The sequence below is a fragment of the Aythya ferina genome (assembly GCF_964211825.1).
Source record: "Aythya ferina genome assembly, chromosome: Z".
Taxonomy (NCBI): domain Eukaryota; kingdom Metazoa; phylum Chordata; class Aves; order Anseriformes; family Anatidae; genus Aythya; species Aythya ferina.
In genome coordinates, this window is record NC_140299.1 from 42,363,743 (window position 1) to 42,380,801 (window position 17,059).

The following is a 17,059-nucleotide window of genomic DNA, read 5'->3' on the forward strand; positions in this document are numbered from 1 at the left end:
ACAAAGCTTAGAGGAATGCAGCACACACAACAATCAGGGAAAGGGCCAGGTGGTGAAGGAAACATGTTATTCACAACTTCTAATCAATACACACTGTAGCCATCTCTCTAATTCAATCAAATTACTATTGCTAAGAAGAATTACGGAATGGCAGAATACAACAGGAAAATATAGCACAAAAAGAACAACTTTTTCCACCCATTAAAGCAAACACAATAGCATGTTAATACCAGATTGTTAAATTAGAAAGAATTAGACAATTTTGGGGTGGTATGTGACAACTTACAGCCTGAAGGATAAATATAAATGCCTACACTAGGAAACAAAAAATAAGCCAGCACAGACTATCAATTCTGAAATGAAGAAGACATTCAGCATGGCCCAGGGTTGCAATGTAGGTGTAAACTCCATAAACACATTCTCCTCCTCACCTCTGCAAAGTCCTTGGTATACTTTGTATAGATGAGAACTACAAAGGCTTTGGCTCCTCAAGCCTGGAAGTCACCTGTTGGTGCTGTAGCTCAACAGGTGCTCTTTTGCAAACTCCTCCCTCTCCATGTGAATGGCAACAGATACTAGGTCCCCAGCCAATTGGCTTCTGCCTCCTGTGGCATGACTTGCAGGTTTTAGAGCATAATGTATGTCATTCTGATTGAATTCCCTTCCAGAGTATGAGACCACTGGATACCAATGTGATTAGGGTGGTATAAGAAGCTAAAAGTGTAGATGAGTGTGGTTCTAGCTCTAAATGCATAAAAGCAGATAATATGTACGTTTAATTGTAAGAAGCTCTTAAATGGTATACAAGATCCAGCTTATTTCAGACTTACTAAATGGGAATTCCGTTTTATCATTTTTTAATGCACTGAATAGCATGCAAGAAGTTGCTTTAATCTTGGATCAAATAATATTAACAACCACAAAGGGAAACACTTTCTAGAAACCCTTGCCAAGCCTTCCAGGATAGGCTTTCAGAATATATTCATGATAGTAACATTTGTAGTTATGCTTGCCAGTGGCTCCACTGACAGCTCCCAGAAGAGATGGAAAACCACATCATCACAGATGACTGGGAAATCCTGTACTCCTGTTGACACCAGAATGTGAGCACCTGTAGTATCTGATGGTGTGGTGAAGGGAATAAGGAGTTAGAGTGGTGGGGTCAAGCTAAAAAGGCTCAAATCACCATTGCATAGTTACAGTGTAGAATATGTAGATGTCATATGCCTTTCAAATTAGATTTAAACAACACTGCTCATTTAAGTTGGATCAAAGACAAACTACTCTGGTTTTCAAGAAAATGCCACACTTTAGCTTGGAAGTTTAATTTTCTGTTCAGATAATTAATAACAGAACATGGCAGTGATTTCACACCCTCAGAGGAAACTTTCCCTTCTCCCAAAAGACTTTCTCCCACATTCAACTTTTTCAAAATCTGGAGTATTTGATATATACAACAGAGAGAAGAGACAATCAACAGAACTCAATTCCCTTGAGCCTGTATCCACACCAGCCACCCAGAGCAATGTTAAATTACTTTATCATTACCTATAAAATCAGCCTGAGAAACACACATTTGAATTGGTCATGTAATTCCATAATTTGATGGGCAAAGTTAATGTTTACTTAGGGCTTTCAGATAAATTAATGACTGTTTATATAATATACTCATATAAATTACATGGTTTATATTTCATATCAGAAATTGGAAAAAATGAATCATTAGTTTTCAGGTAGGATACAAAAAAAAAATCTTTAGTTTCAACCAAGTACTTTCATTGCATGTCTTCCAAATAAAAAGAGGGTGGGGAAAAAAAAAAAAAAAAAAAAAAAAAAAGGTCACCTGAGTGATCTCATACCAAAAAAAGGAAAAAACAAAATCAAAAAAAAATAGTAATCTTAGTAGTCCTTGTGCTTGCACTTGATGAAATAACCTTTCACTTATCTTCCCTCGCTATCAGGATTTCATGATTCTACCTAACCTCACTTGATGGGTTAGCTTTTTTGTGGTTTTGTTCCCTCCCTTGCTCCTCCAAATCTATACAGTATTCTTCAATATACTTTTGTTGAAGTGGTGACCAGAAATAAAAATAAGCTACATCTATGTACAATGAGCACAGTAGCGTACATTTAATATATTTGATAGCGCCAAAACATTTGAGAACTGCACATGTGATTTGCACATATGATGTGCACATTTCCTCAGAAGTCAAGCAAAAACTAAAAGTAATTTTTAACCGTGGTTGTTTTCACTGATGTTATTTACAATGCAGCCTTATGAATACTTGCACTTGTCTAAATGAAAGAGATAAGGGACATGAAAATTAACAAACTGAGGATGTACGTTATCATTCATTTCACTTGAAGAAGAAAGTATACCAGAATATACTCACAGAATATCTAGATTTTTATGGCCCAAATCTCTTCCAGTCTGTTAAGAGTGATGGGTAAACAGAAATGCAAGTAGCTATGAGTTCAATAGCTATGCTCTGTTATATTCATACCCATACACATAACATTCAAATCAACTTTGAATTCATTTAAGAACAAGCCTCAAGTCATGTTAATTCCTAATGCATCCTCACACAATCTAAGGTGTGAAGTTGTAAGACCATTACCTCTCCTTCTCTCAGCAGTACGCCATCTTTCAAAAGAGGTCCTTCTTGGAATGACAGGAAAATGAGAATATGAAATCACAGCAAGTGTGTTGCCCAATTACTGGTAAGGTTCAATTAGGTTATTCCTGTACCTCTTCCTTTCACAATGAGGGAAGAGTAACTAATCAAAATCCACAAGACAATTAATCACAGCACAATGAAGCTGTCATACGTTTGTCTGTCTGTCACATTTACAATTTTTGTAATCAGATGCAGAAGAAGGTCATAGGAAAGGTTACATTTTGCTAAAATCCAGTGATGTTTTCACAGGCAATCAGAATGAGAAATAGGAGCACCATGTCTTACATCTGTTTCTACTAGTAAGAACAAGACTTCTGAATGACACAAAGTGAGTCACTAAGTCACCAGCAACTGTCAAGAATACCCTATCACTGCTTCCCAGACATTCCCCTTACTGTTCTTGTGTCTTTCAGAAGGCAAATTCTTCCATCATGCTGTAAAACTGAAGATGTCCCCTGTTAATAGTCTCTGAGGATGACAATGCTGACAGGATTAAGTCAAGAACTGTCCTCTTCCAAGCCATATGGCTTTGATTACACAGGAACCTGCTGCAAGGAACAGATGCTGTGATCTTTACCTATTTACATATGTGAAGAAAATGAAAAAACAGATTCACCTGCAGTGCTGATACTCAGAATTAACTCTTTTGAATTTAGCCAAAGGACAGTTAGACTAAAATGGCTCTCAGTCTCTTCTGCTATCATAGTAGCTAACATGTGACTCAAACGTCTTTTTTTTTTTTTTAAAAAAAAAAAAGGCCTGGGAACCGTTATCAGCATTTTAACAATACTCACTGAGAAGCAAAAATATCAATACTTATCAGAAAAACTCTGCTTGCTGAATGCAGTGAAACACATGTGCTGATCAATAAGAAATAGAGGCTTGCAAGCTCAGTGGTTTTTCTAATCATCTTTTCCATTTAGATACTGGAATCTGATCATTTAGCACTGGACTTTTCTGTATACGGTTCATTATATGACAGGTATGTTTTATTCATTTGTACTCCTAGAATAGATATCCAAGGAATTAAATACCCAGGAAAAGGTAAAACTTTTATGCGACAACTAAATGTTGGATGTAAAAAAAAGTAATAGGGTGATCAATTACAGAAAGACAGGGCTAAAGCAGCAAACTGCCGGGACCAGAAAGTAGCTATGCAGACAGCTCTCAAGCTGTCTTTGTAAACAGGCAAACATGTAAACACTGTGTTCTGATATAAGGAAAAAAAAAATAAAGGAGGGGGGAAGAAGGGAGAGGGAAGAAAACACTTCACAGGGACTCAAAAGAGATATGAGCCACAGAGTCTAACATTAATAGTTTTCAACAAATTTGTTGAAAACCTAGAACAGAGAATTAGCAACACAGGCATGGAAATGTGATATAGGAGGAGAGCTCTGCTATAAATTAGAGTTCTGCCTCAGACACTTCCTGGAGCTCTGAAGGAATCAGCAGATTTGCAGGCAAAGAAAAGGGACCTGATACAATTTGCTTGAAAATTCCATTACCAAGAATACTAAAAAAAATCAGAGGACATCCTCACTTGCTGATCAGGCAGTGGTGAGATGAATGAAGGGCCAGGAATGGACACCAGCAGAATCCCAGAGGAGGCTGTGCAAAGGCTTGTAAAATGCGTTGTCACAGGTTTAGGGATGCTACACTAATCAGGAAAGCTGATTTAAAAATGAGTTTAAAAATACACCTGATTATTCAAAATAGAGAAGCTAGCCGATTAAATTCACAATGGATGGGCAAATTATGCTCAAGGGAAAAATACAACTGAAAAAAATACCTCTCCTTCCAGGGCTATTAAAAACAAAACAAATAGAAAAGAAAAAATGGCTTCCTCTAACAAGCCTTCCTTACCCTCTCCTAACTTTAAATAAAGGATTAGTCTGTTCTTGCAAAACTGAAATGATCAAAATCTTTAGAATTTCACCATAGCTTAATTGATGAAAGATCTTGTTTTCTAAAGGTTGAATTTAGCCTTTGGAAATCTGCAGTCAATGTATGGAACAGTACTTACAGTAAGAGTTGTTTGGCTTTTTTTATAAACAGTGTTTCTCTGGATCTGTAAAAAGTTCAGCCTGGACCACATTAAAAATATTAGCCATAGTTTTACCACTTAAAACATTGTTTTATTGAAAGAAATTCAGTAAATTACTGAAATTCAGTAAATTTGCTGAAAGAAATTCAGAAATTCTAGCACAGCATTGCTAGTTGGTGGAGGGAGGTATCCCACTCTACTCTAAGCTGGTCCAGCTTTACCTCGAGTACTGTGGACAGTTCTGGGCACCTCAGTACAAAAAGGATGGTAAAACTGTTGGAGAGTGTCCAGAGTAGGGTGACGAAGATGGTGAAGGGCCTAGAGGGGAAGGCATATGTGAAGTAGCTGAAGTCACTGGGCTTGTTCAGCCTGGAGAAGAGGAGGCTGAGGGGGAACCTCATCACGGTCTACAACTTCCTTGCGAGGAGGAGTGGAGAAACAGGTAATCACCAGTAATCACCAGAATCACTGGTGATTCCCCGTAATCACCAGTGATAGGAGCCACGGGAATGGTGTTAAGTTGAGGCAGGGGAAGATAAGGCTGGACAGTTAGGCTGTAAGTTAGGCTCAGTGAAGAGGTTCTTCACCAAGAGGGTGTTTGCACACTGGAACAGGCTCCCCGGGGATGTAGTCACTGCACCAAGCTTGTCTGTATTTAAAAAGTGATTGGACTGTGCACTTAGTCACATGGTCTAAACTTTTGGGTAGACCCAGGAGTTGGACTTGATGATCTTTATGGGTCCCTTCCAACTCGGAATATTCTATGATTCTGTGAAATATAAGCAAAACACAAATTTGGGGAAGAAAAAAGGGGGGACATTAACACTAACACAATTGCTGTCTACATATTTGCGTTTATGCTCAAACAACTTACATAATAGACTTCTGAAAAGCCATGCTTTGTACTTTAACTCCTCTGAAATTTTCCATTTGTTTTTTAAGAGATTTTGGTGACTCACAATCCTATTTTTGTATAAGTAATATTCACGTAAGTAAAGCATTTGTATATCTAGCAATATGAAAACAATACATAGGTGTTTTAAGGAAGTGCAAAGAGCCTCATAATCTTTGAATTAAAAACAAAAACCAAAAAACTTCTACTTTATGTAATAACTTTCTGCTTTTATTTGATTTTCTTCATATCCTATTCCTCTCCTGGTTCTCCAAGGACTATCCTCTACTAAGCAAAATGACTGGGGTATCAAAATTCTTTCTGCTACTGTGCATGCTATTCGTTGACAATCCTGAAGGTGGTAGAGTTGCACAAAGCACTGGTGCTTCTCTTCTGAAAAACGATATTTAGGGATACATTCAACTTTGAAAGCTGAAGAGCAATTAATCTGTCTCTATCCATTCCTTTTTGTAACTTGATTGTAAGCATAGGTTCAGAAAAAGAACGCGTATAGTTTTGATTTTCATCTCCTTTGTCTCCCAAAGGATTTATCTAAACACATTTCTGTACAATTCACCACTCTTAACAAATTGTGATATGACTGAATTACAGTTTCAGTATCTTCCAAGAATTCTGTAATTGCATTACATAAAGAAATTTCACAGCAAAACAGTCTTCTACATAACTGTGATCCCTAACTGAAAGATGTCACTCCATTAATCTACTTCAGCAGCACTCATGAGATATTCACACTAACCAGACCTACATTTCAAACAAATACAGTCTAATTTACCAGCACACATGTAGGAATCAGCTGTGATCAATGAAGGTTAACCAGAAAAGAAAAACCACTAAGCTGAAACTGAATTTTCAAATACAGCATCTTGGACAGCACGTTGCTAGAGCACAAGTTATAATCAAAGGAACAAACCTTCCTAAGTTAACACATGCTGTGCAGAAACAGATAAAAGTAATCCTTAGCTGAATTTACTAAGCAGCATTCTTATTTACCTGCACTCGTTTTTATGTATTTCAGCTATTTTCTTCTCAAGCTTTTGTGACTGCTTGGGAAAAATCTTGAAGTCACTGATGTAATTCTCTGGGTGTTCATCAGGATCATAATCACCAAGCTCAGCTAAATAGATCCAAGATACAAATCAGAATGGAAAAAAAATCAATTGTAATGTTAGTTAATAAGAAAAAAAATATAGAGTAAACAGTGTAATTCAGGGTCAGTAAGAATGCAGCAGCTCTGAAGAAATGCTACTTTGAAGAACTGGTAGTTAACTGAAACTTCAATCGCTGAGTTTCAAGCAAATTTCATGTTTTATTAATTGCAGAAATAATTAGCAATCTTAAAATATCTGCTTTGGCAAAAACACAGTCTATAAAGCAAACATAAGAAACCTTCCCCCTTTCACTACTCATCATTCTGGTACCAGGCAGAACTAAAATTATGTACTCCAGACTCTTTTCTACAGCAATTTATCCCCACTGACACAGACTGGTTTAATTCAGTTCCAGCAGAGAAACACAGTCTGTACCATTATTTAAAGATATCCCAGAGTATCTTGTTCCTCTTCTAAGAGATGATCCGTTAGATACTCAAATGAGGCATTTGGTGTCTCTCTCTTTTTTTTTTTTTTTTTTTTTTTAGATAAGCCTCTTTTAATAAGGTCTAGACTTGATCTTGTTTTGGATAAGCAAACCTTATAATGTATTAAGAGCTTCATTCATCTGAAGGCAGAAAAAAGGGGACTTGCACACATATGAAGTGCCTAATAGGACATCTAGCTAACTATTTTCCTGAACGCATATCATCCTGAATGTAATAAATATACTTATCTCAATTTTGCCTTCAGGAAATGGTGGGGGAAAGAAGAAGAGAAAAAAGGTCTATATCCTCAAATTGTGTCTACCACTTTTGTGAGGGATTTCACCATCATACAGGTTATCTTTACCACAAGAAATGTCACTGAACAGAACTTTTTACCACTTAGTTCATTTGGAATATATATTTACATTCAGGACAGTGAAAGAATATAATTTTGTTTTCTTTTTAACTGGAATCTAACACTTATGCCACATTTTTTCAATTAAATGTTAAGAAAACAAGTTGGGGGGGGGTATTTGTTTGCTTTTTTTTTTTTTTGCTTGTTTAAGTTCCAGTTTGTTTTAAGTTGGCTAAATAGCCAAATTGTTTAAAAACCTTAGACTGCCTATCAACGTAGGGAAACAGTACTACTAAAACCAATTATTGTTCATTATATCCCCACACCAGTTTTGCATTTCTCTTTATTCTGATCACTTCTAAGAGTTATGAATTATTTCTCACAAACCTGCTCCTTTTACTTACCTTGGACAATACAGGCACCCAGGTAGGCAGCATCAGAAAAAGAACACAGCAAACGGCCATGGAATATGTCCCTTTTTATTTGTAGGTATAAGAGGTATCTGAAATATTATTAAAATAAGAAAGGAATTTGTGGCATCTTTCCTTAACAGACTTAACTGAACCAATTTGTTCAACTATTCTGAATCTTTCTTTTGCCATCTTAAATGGCATGAAAATGGTAATGTGCAATCATAAGGGAAAAAAAAAAATTGTAGACAAGACTTTTCTCTTGAAAAATGAAGCAATGGAAGCAGAAGTAACTAAAACCCACTAAGAGATAGTATGGAGAGTATTTGATTAGAAACATACAGCTATTACAATGCTCATTAATAATGTGAAATAAATTATAGTAATTCTATTTTTCTTGAGCATACCTTCTCTCCTTAAATATGGTTTTACAGAAGAAAAAAATCTTTCTCTCTCGCTGTAGACAAAATAGCATAGTGACCACTGTGGGAACAATTTATTTCTCTGTCTTTATTTAACCCTAGGTGAAATTTTGAGGCAGCAGAGACTCCCTGGGCCCAGCAGCACTGTGGGGCCCAGGAAGGGAGCTAGCAGCTCCCTTCCTCTCTGAGCTTTTCCTCACAGAGCAGAACTGATGAAAAGACAAGAAATGGCTCATTCCTGCTGCCATCTGCCTCCTGCCACAATACCAAGGGGAAAGGAAGAGCCAGGAGGCCACCACTTTCTCCTCTGCTTTCCACCCTGTAGAGCAGTGCTGCAGGCCTGGACAGCAGACACGGTCTGGCACGAGGCCCAGTCAGGCACCCACAGCTCCTTTCCCAGCCACCTTGCTGCGTACAGCTGGGCCACAGAGCAGCCTTGCCCATCAAGGAGACATCATTTGAGCACTGCTTTAGCCTGATAAAGTCAACTAACATGAGGGTTTTAGCAGATTCAGCAGCTCCAGTAAATCTTGCAACATGTTCCCTGATGCGGGGAGTCCTGTCCAACCTTGAGCTACAGTGTAGCCAATAAAAATGTACCTTACCAATAACGCTGATGTCAGACATATTTTGCCCAAGTTGTTTTGTTCTGTGTGTACCATAAATTTCTGTACCAAGTAGCTTATCTGAAGTGTAAAGTGAGTTGCAGATTTGAGCAAGACCAGAAGTATTATCTGAAGGACAAGTGAAGTTTGCCTCCTTTCTTTAGACTGTTACTAAATGACATGCAAGTTTGTGTCATTTCAAGTTTGTACCACAAAGAAAAGCAACTTGTTCTCAGTGTGAAAGCATCCCTTCACTGTATTACAGTATTACAAACTCCTACAGGAATCTTACTATCTTAGTCTTCAAGGCCTTTTTTTTTTTTTTTTTTTTTTTTTTTCTGGAAACACCTGCTTTTTTTTCCTGCAATTAGCAGCCAGCAACGCATCTTTATTTCACTTCCATAATTTAGTACTGCTACTGTGTGTGTAGTTCCCAGAAAATAATTTATTTGCGCTGGGATGAACTAAAGGCCACAGTGAGAAGCAGCAAAAATTCCTAGTCTCCAATGACACCACACCAAAGAAGGGCAACAAAGCTGGTGAAGGGTCTAAAGAACAAGTCTTATAAGGAGTGGCTAAGGGAGCTGGAGTTGTGTAGCTTCAGGTAAAGAAGGCTCAGGGGAGACCTTATTGTACTTTACAATTACCTTAAAAGAGGTTGTATTATCCTGGGCACCACGTGATAAGACAAGGGGAAATGGCCTTAAGTTACACCAGAGGAGGATTAGCTTGGATATTAGGAGAAATTTATTTCTTGAAAGAGTTGTGTGGCATTGGAATAGGCTGCCCAAGTAAGTGGTTGAGTTACCATCTCTGGAGATCTTCAAGAAAAGTGCAGGTGTAGAACATTGTAGCATGGTTTAGTGGTAGACTTCAGTACTGGTTAAAGGTTGGACTAGGTGACCTTAGAGGTGTTTTCCAACCTGAATGATTCTATGACAGCCTACTGAAAAAGTATATTCATGCAGATACCACACAGAACTCAAACAAATGAGCACTCCCCAGTCCTAAAACCTCTGCTAAGTTTTGCCAGGGTGATAGACTAGGTTGCAGTTCTCTGAAGAATGACCATTAGGTTGAGGACAAACTGCATTTCGCCTTTTAAAAAATGCTGAAAAAGCAACCTATGAAAGGAGCATCCCAAGGTTTCACAGCACATCTTGCTGGCCAAGCTGTAAGGTCAACAGTTCTCCTAAGATGCTGCACATTGATTGTTTCTGAGTTTGAAAACTACTATAAAGAGATTTGAAAGTAAACATGACTGTGGAGAAAGATATTAGCCCACTTCTCCCAGACTGATGTACAGATAACTGGCTGAGATGAGAACTATGAATCTGATGTCTCAGAGCAATAGCAGCACCAACAGAAACCCCACAGAATGACACCAGGTGCAACTCTCTAGCTGTATGGATGAGAACAAGCACTATGAACTGTTACCATTCTATGAGTATATGGCTATTTATAAGAAGAAAAAATAAGCTTTAAAAGAAATTCATTCCTGTGCAATAAGACTGTGCACCATACTGCCAAATCTGTGCCATCTATTACAGGCCATTATCTTCACAGCCCACGGAGAATGGAAAAAGCTGACTCAAACTGACTCTAAGCACCTATTCAAAAATTAGTCTCTCTGTCTCTCCCTCCCCAACCCTCCCTTTAATGCAAAGCAATAAATCATAAGTTAGATTCCTGAACTGAGATTCCCTCTCCCTCAAATAGAGTGTTATTTTATGACGATAAGCCCCAAAACACACATATATGAATTTAACAGAATTCAAAACCTTTTTTTTTTTTAATACAGAGGGACAGTACTAAATACAAGAGTTTGTGATGGGTCACTATGATATTAGTGGCACTTAGAATCAAAGACAATAGCAGCACCAACAGAAACCCCACAGAATGACACCAAAAAACACATTTCTGTGCATTCCACTGAAATTCTATATAGATGAACATGGGTGTTTGGGTGGGAGTATGCATACTTGTGGCATTTCTAAGAAAATAGTTTGTTGCTGGCCAGGATCAAAGATTCTCAATATCGTTGTAACATTTCTGCATCCAGAATAGTCTCGATAGATTTAGATCTGAGAGCCAATCTTAAATAAGAAATGCTTTTTTTTTTTTTTTTCTTTTTTAATTTTCTCCCCATGTATATCAAATAGGAATAAATACAGCTATTATATTATTTTTTGCTTAGGCCTGTCCACAATATTGAAGTACTAAAGTTTATCAAAAATATACCTCTCAAAAGTTAGCTTCATTACTATAAAAAGTAATCCTTACTATTTCAATCTAAATTTTCAATATATGCATTGTTGTCAGTTACATGGAACTAATAAAAAGGTGTTATTATTCATCACTCCCAAATAAATCACCATTTTTGTAAGCTGTTCAAAACAACAACTACAAAAAAAATCAGAATTAAAAAGTTGCTGAAACTTTCCATTATGACTTTTTTTTTCTTCCCTGTAAGTTTAATATAACACCTTTCTCCTTGTCTTGTTTTGTCTCACTAACAAACTAAGGTATATTTTCTACCTGTAAAAATTGTCAAAACAGAAGCATATATTCAACTTTTACTGAGAGGTATGTTAACAGCAAATACATAAGAGTAAGCAGAGGACATACAACCAAACCAGCACATAAGATGTAACTTTACAGAAAATAACATCTGCCTCACAGCTGATTTCTTTCCAATGGTAGCCCTGAAATAACTCAGGTGAACTCAAGCCATCATGCAGCCAGCTTCTGTCACAAAAGCGAGCCATAGATGTTATTCATTTTTCTTTAAAATGTATATTTCCTAGTGCTTGCTAGTCTGAGAAAGATCTGTTTATTTTCTTCTCATAAATAAAAGAGGGCTGGTTTTGCAAAGTTTCACAATTGTTTTGGGGGTGGGATATGTTGAATTGTTCACATACCTTCCTATTACATTTATAATTCTTGAAATAAGAATACTAAAATATATTCTTTCTGTCACTAACTTCCTGTGCTATTGATTTGCTGCCTGCATTTGAACATTGAAATCCAGGTAGAGAAAACTATGTTTGGCCTTTCTGACTTCTTTAAAATCCTTGTTCAAACAGTCCTAAATTGTACTTACAGAGAATTACTTCAGTTCTGGAAAAAAAGCCATTTCTAAGACAGAAGGCAGCAGTTAAGAGGGAAAAAGAGGCACAGAGCACAGTTCCCAGTGGATCCTGGAGAAATTGTTGGCTGGGACACAAGGGAAACATTTGAACTTACAAGGAGGGTAGAAGAATAGCCAAGCAAACCAGAATTGGAGTTTAAATGCCTTTTTTTCAGAGATCACCCACACACCAAGCTACATGGGATACCATTCATCTTCTTCAGGCAAAGCAACTAGGGCAGCTTGGAACAAAACCTAGACATTATGGAGTTCTCTCAAATGAAAGAGATGTATACATTTGGGACTGAACACTGAAGTTGTAAGCTTTGCAACTTGTTGTTTCCACCTCAGACACTTCCTATAATCCTCCTAAAGTAATTTATGTCCTAGATCATCAAAATACCTATGAATGTGCACCTGATTACTGACTTCAATAAGGTTTATGTATGTACTTAAACTTGCCTATGCTTAACAGAAATAAGCGATAGATTCAGATCTGGTTTACTGCTTTTTGTGCCCTTCCACCACTGCTGTGTTTCTTCTAAGCCCTAGCACAACTTTATAGCCTGATTTACAGCCCTGTCTAAGTACTCTGGCTTAGCAACAAGGCAGCAAACGTATGCTTCTAGCATTTACATTCACAGTTGTCTAACACTAAATAACCCCATTTCCATCTGTTATCTGTTTACAATACAGATGACTCAACTCTAAGTTAGCCAAGTCCTTTCAGCAGGTGGAGGGTCAGCAATATCAGCTCTTGTTTTCAGGCAGTATTTGTGACCCACAGAAACAATGTTTCTAATTGTTTAACTGCCTATTTTGACCTATTTTAAGTTGTTCAATGAGGAAATAAAGCTTTCCCATAATCAAAATCTGTGGTTAGTCCACACAGTGGTGTTTTTATGTTTTTTTTTTCTTGTGCTCAAGTCACTACACTCATTTTATTCCAGTAGCAGGCATTTCTCCCAGAGTTCCCACAATCTTTCCAGCCAACATACACAGTTGTCTTAAGAGATCCAGCAATGTTTCAAAAAGTTGTTATCTCAGCATGGTGTCTGGCTTTGACTGTACTGCTCTTTCCCATGCTACAGTACATACTCAGGTGCAGAGCAGCAGAGTGCAAATGCCCATGTTTACAGTATTCGTGGATTAGGTGCCCTCATCTCCCAAAAGAATTTATGATCTCTTTATGAACATTCTTCTGGACACTAATTTTACAGTTACAGATTCTACAGTTGACAGAATCAGTTACACTGCAGGAGCTCTAGTTTCCTGCCAAGGTCTATGAATCTAACCTAAGCACTAATTGCTACATGCCAGTACCTAATACTACAACTAAGAGAACATCTGTTCTTTGCTTTACACTGCCACCTAGATAGCAAGATTAACAGAAAAAAATATGTTCTCTTTAAAATAAAAATCTTGTCTACTCACAAATATTTGTGATTTTTTTGTTATCTTATATGCTAAAGAAAGTCATCACTCTACATGCTATTGACAGCTAGCCCTTGGAATTACCACAAACAGGTCTCTAAAATCTAAAAAAAAAAAAAAAAAAAACATCCTTGAAGTAACCACATCTTAAATGTTATACCTAGACTCTAGCCCCTGCATCCTACAGAGGATACGGCTGAGCTTGATAAAGAGAACAACTAAAAAAAGCAAGAGGATAGAACTAATAGAGCTTGCCTTGCAAGGAGAGATAGTGACAGAGTAGGACTGAGTCTTACAAAATCACAAAGACACTGGGAAAGGTGAATCAAGAACTGCTACTTGCCCAGTCCTGCAACACCAGAGCTGGGAAAAGTCAGTGCAATCAAGGGATTGCTTAAGACAGTGAAAGTCCACTACCTACTGTGTAATGTACTTTCTAAGTGCCACAAGAGTCTATCAAGTCAAAATAGTACTATCAAGTCCAAAAAATGAAGGATTAGACAGATTCATGAGTAACAGATCCAGAAAAAAATACTGAAATGAATAGGTAGGAATTAAATTGTTAAAATTCCTAATAGAACAATTCTAGAAACTTAACTTTAGTGAAAAACACTGAAGTTTTATTCACACTGCAGTGGCTTAAACCCCTCAAAACTTTTGTAAGACACACACATTAATAAGTATGCCACAGTGATGTTAGTATAGCAGTTACCCCTATAATTCACCTAATCAGTCATAAGCCAAATAAGAAGAATCAAAAGCTATGGACATAGACATCGTGACTTCAAAACACAACCTTTGTTCAAACACAAGAAAAAACAATCTATTTCTCTTACTCAGAAAAGGCCAAATGTATGATCCACCCACAAATATTAAAAGAAAAAAAAAGAGCAGGATATACTTTGTTACCATATTTGGGTAACTGCATGACTGTTTTTTGTATTAACAAGCATCTGTAGAAAGGACAAATGCCTTTTGTATGCTTTGCAGAAAGTTGTTCTAATGCTAAAATCTCAAAAAAAAAAAAAAAGAGCGCAGCAGCATGCCATAACCCCATACTGAACCTGTGCAATTCCTGGATGGTAAAAATCATCAGAAAAGTATGAACCAGCAGCATTTTGCTTATTATAAAATGAAGTTATTCCCTCAGAAAGAAATAGTCCATTTTCTGCCTGGGGTGGGCATGGGAACATCATGGGAACGTGACTTGAATAACAGCTTTGCAGTAATCTCTAACCTTTCATTTCTGTTGTCAAAATGGTGACTGCCACCTGGATCTAGCAATACATTGGCTTGTCCTGTCTTCAGAGATGGTCAGCATCTGCATTACTATGCACGGTCTTTCCGTGGGAAAAGGAAAAAGGGTGAAACACTGCTGTACTAGCCAGCTGCTTGATAGCATTGGCTACATGGGACAAAAGTTACTGCTACACAATAATTAATTAAATAATGAATAAAGAAGGCAAAGAAATAGTAAGGGACAGGCTGCAGCATTGTTTTGAAAACCAGATACATAAAAGCCTCAACACAGCACAGGAATAGTTCGTTCTCTGCAGGCTTCAAAACAGAACTGCATGTTCTCAGCTCTCCTGCCTTCCCCACTGAGACACAAGAGGTACTATGAACCTCTCATCTCTCCTTCATGCACATGCGCAAGCTTCACCAAAACATCCTCCTATATTTTTTAAAAATTTATTTTTGCCACCTTGAATGCTAGATGCAAGCCTGCAAGTACTAAGTACTCTTATTAACAACTCTCACTGATTTTTATGTCCTATGGTATTATACTTGATTGTGAATCTGATACTATTAAAACTATAAACTCGCTTGACAACTGCTAATTACCTCTGTAAAGTCAAAAGAAAGTGGGCTTGCAGCAGCATCAGAATAGCTACCAACACATGTCTTCAGAAGAGCTGACAAGGGCACCAAAGGAGGTAGAGGTATTCCTAAATTATTATCTGGAATAGGGTTCAGCAACACAGCTCTACCCAATATTAGCTCATCTTTGGAAGGATGAACTTACTGCAAGACTAAATGGCTCAATACTGAAGCATTAGCAATCTAATGGAAGACTACTGGCCCCAACTAGCTCCTCAGTCTGGAGGGAAAACCACGAGCTCTTCCAGTGTGAAGCAGCATTGAATACAGCTGTTTGCACAGGGTACTCAAACCCTGTATGCAGCTGTACTGTTTGTTCTTGCTTGACCAGGCTAGCTCACTCAGGGCTCTTTAATTTGCCATGTTTATATCCCCCGTCTTTGTCATTTCATATGATTTCCAGTTAAGCACTTTTCATCTGTTTTTCTTGTACCAAAGTACCTATTACACTGTTTTATGACAGTCTAGTGATTGAAGAACTGCTTCTTGGATTAGGAAACATGGATTAGGAAAAAAATGCATGATGACAGCTAGATGAAATAATCCATCTTTGGTTAATTCTACCAGTTACTCACCCATGCCCACTTCTAGTTCTCAGATTTTTTCTACAATAATCACGGATTACTGTTGATACAGTATTATCTGTAGCATCATTCCTTTGGGACCTCAAATGACTTCATATTTTCTCATTTTAATTATACTTACACAGTATAACGTAGGGATTTAGAGACAAGAAGGCATGAGGCCTTGGGCTGCTTTATTACATAAAAAGAACAAACACTGATTTATTTATTGCCTAAACAAGAACACTGAAAAGAAGTAAGCAGTAAAAATCTGTGCCTGAGTGTGATGGGTCATTGGATCCATCTGCTCATAATCCCTCAGCTGTTCCTATTCTGTTCACGTGCAGCATCTCATGCTTTCACAGCTGTGGACCCTCCCAGGGCTCTGACCTCTGATCAAAGAATAGTGAAGAGAGGCACAGAGCAAAAACATCTGTGCCTTGCACAGAGGGTGTTGGGATGCTGTGCATACAGTGGATTTGAATGGCCTCTGTAGTTCCTTTTATGGCAACTTTACGTCTTTGCCTGTTGAGCCAGAATAATTTTAACCATTACAGTGAACCCTGGAATATTGTGTTAGGTTTTCTGTAAGTGATTCTGAACATATGGCTAAAGAAAAAAATGCTCTTCTGACCCAGACTTATCATCCTCTGTGCAAAGAAAAAAAAAGAACTGCAATGTACCAACTGCAGTAAAAGATGAAATAAATGGAAGTAAGGAGAAGAGCAAAATTAGCAGCAATAAAGAAAGTATATGCATATGTATTCAAGGTCTCTACCCCAGCCCTGTGGAGTGTCAACTAGAAAACAGGCTGAAACCAGATGCTGATTTAATGAGAAAAGAGACTGAAGTTGTATTTTACATGTAAGTGTGGCAGAGAACAAGAGATGTGCCGACCTGCTTGTTATGATGCTGTCGCTTACTTAAAGCTAGGTGTTATTCCTTTCATTAAGGGAGCTCAGTGAAAACAGTTAAATGCTGATTTCCAAAGCTGAAGAACTTTGCTCTGACTTCATAACACCAATAAGACTATCAGATAATCTGAGAC

General features: G+C 37.6%; 1 protein-coding gene across 10 annotated transcripts in view; it reads right to left on the reverse strand.

The window, feature by feature from the left end:
* The window catches only part of FRMD3 (FERM domain containing 3), a 159,747-nt gene that overhangs the window by 54,445 nt on the left and 88,243 nt on the right, over positions 1–17,059 (reverse strand). For 6 of the 10 annotated variants that reach the window (XM_084505471.1, XM_084505464.1, XM_084505468.1 and 3 more), the window contains 2 exons: positions 7,971–8,068; positions 6,626–6,749 (listed from right to left, as the gene is read on the reverse strand). The exons of 3 other annotated variants lie outside the window; for them this stretch is intronic. In XM_084505471.1, the coding sequence (XP_084361597.1) occupies positions 6,626–6,749; positions 7,971–8,068 (222 nt within the window). Of the gene's footprint in view, positions 1–6,625; positions 6,750–7,970; positions 8,069–15,412; positions 15,493–17,059 lie in introns of those variants that run through there. One more of the 10 variants, XM_084505469.1, reaches the window with a different exon arrangement.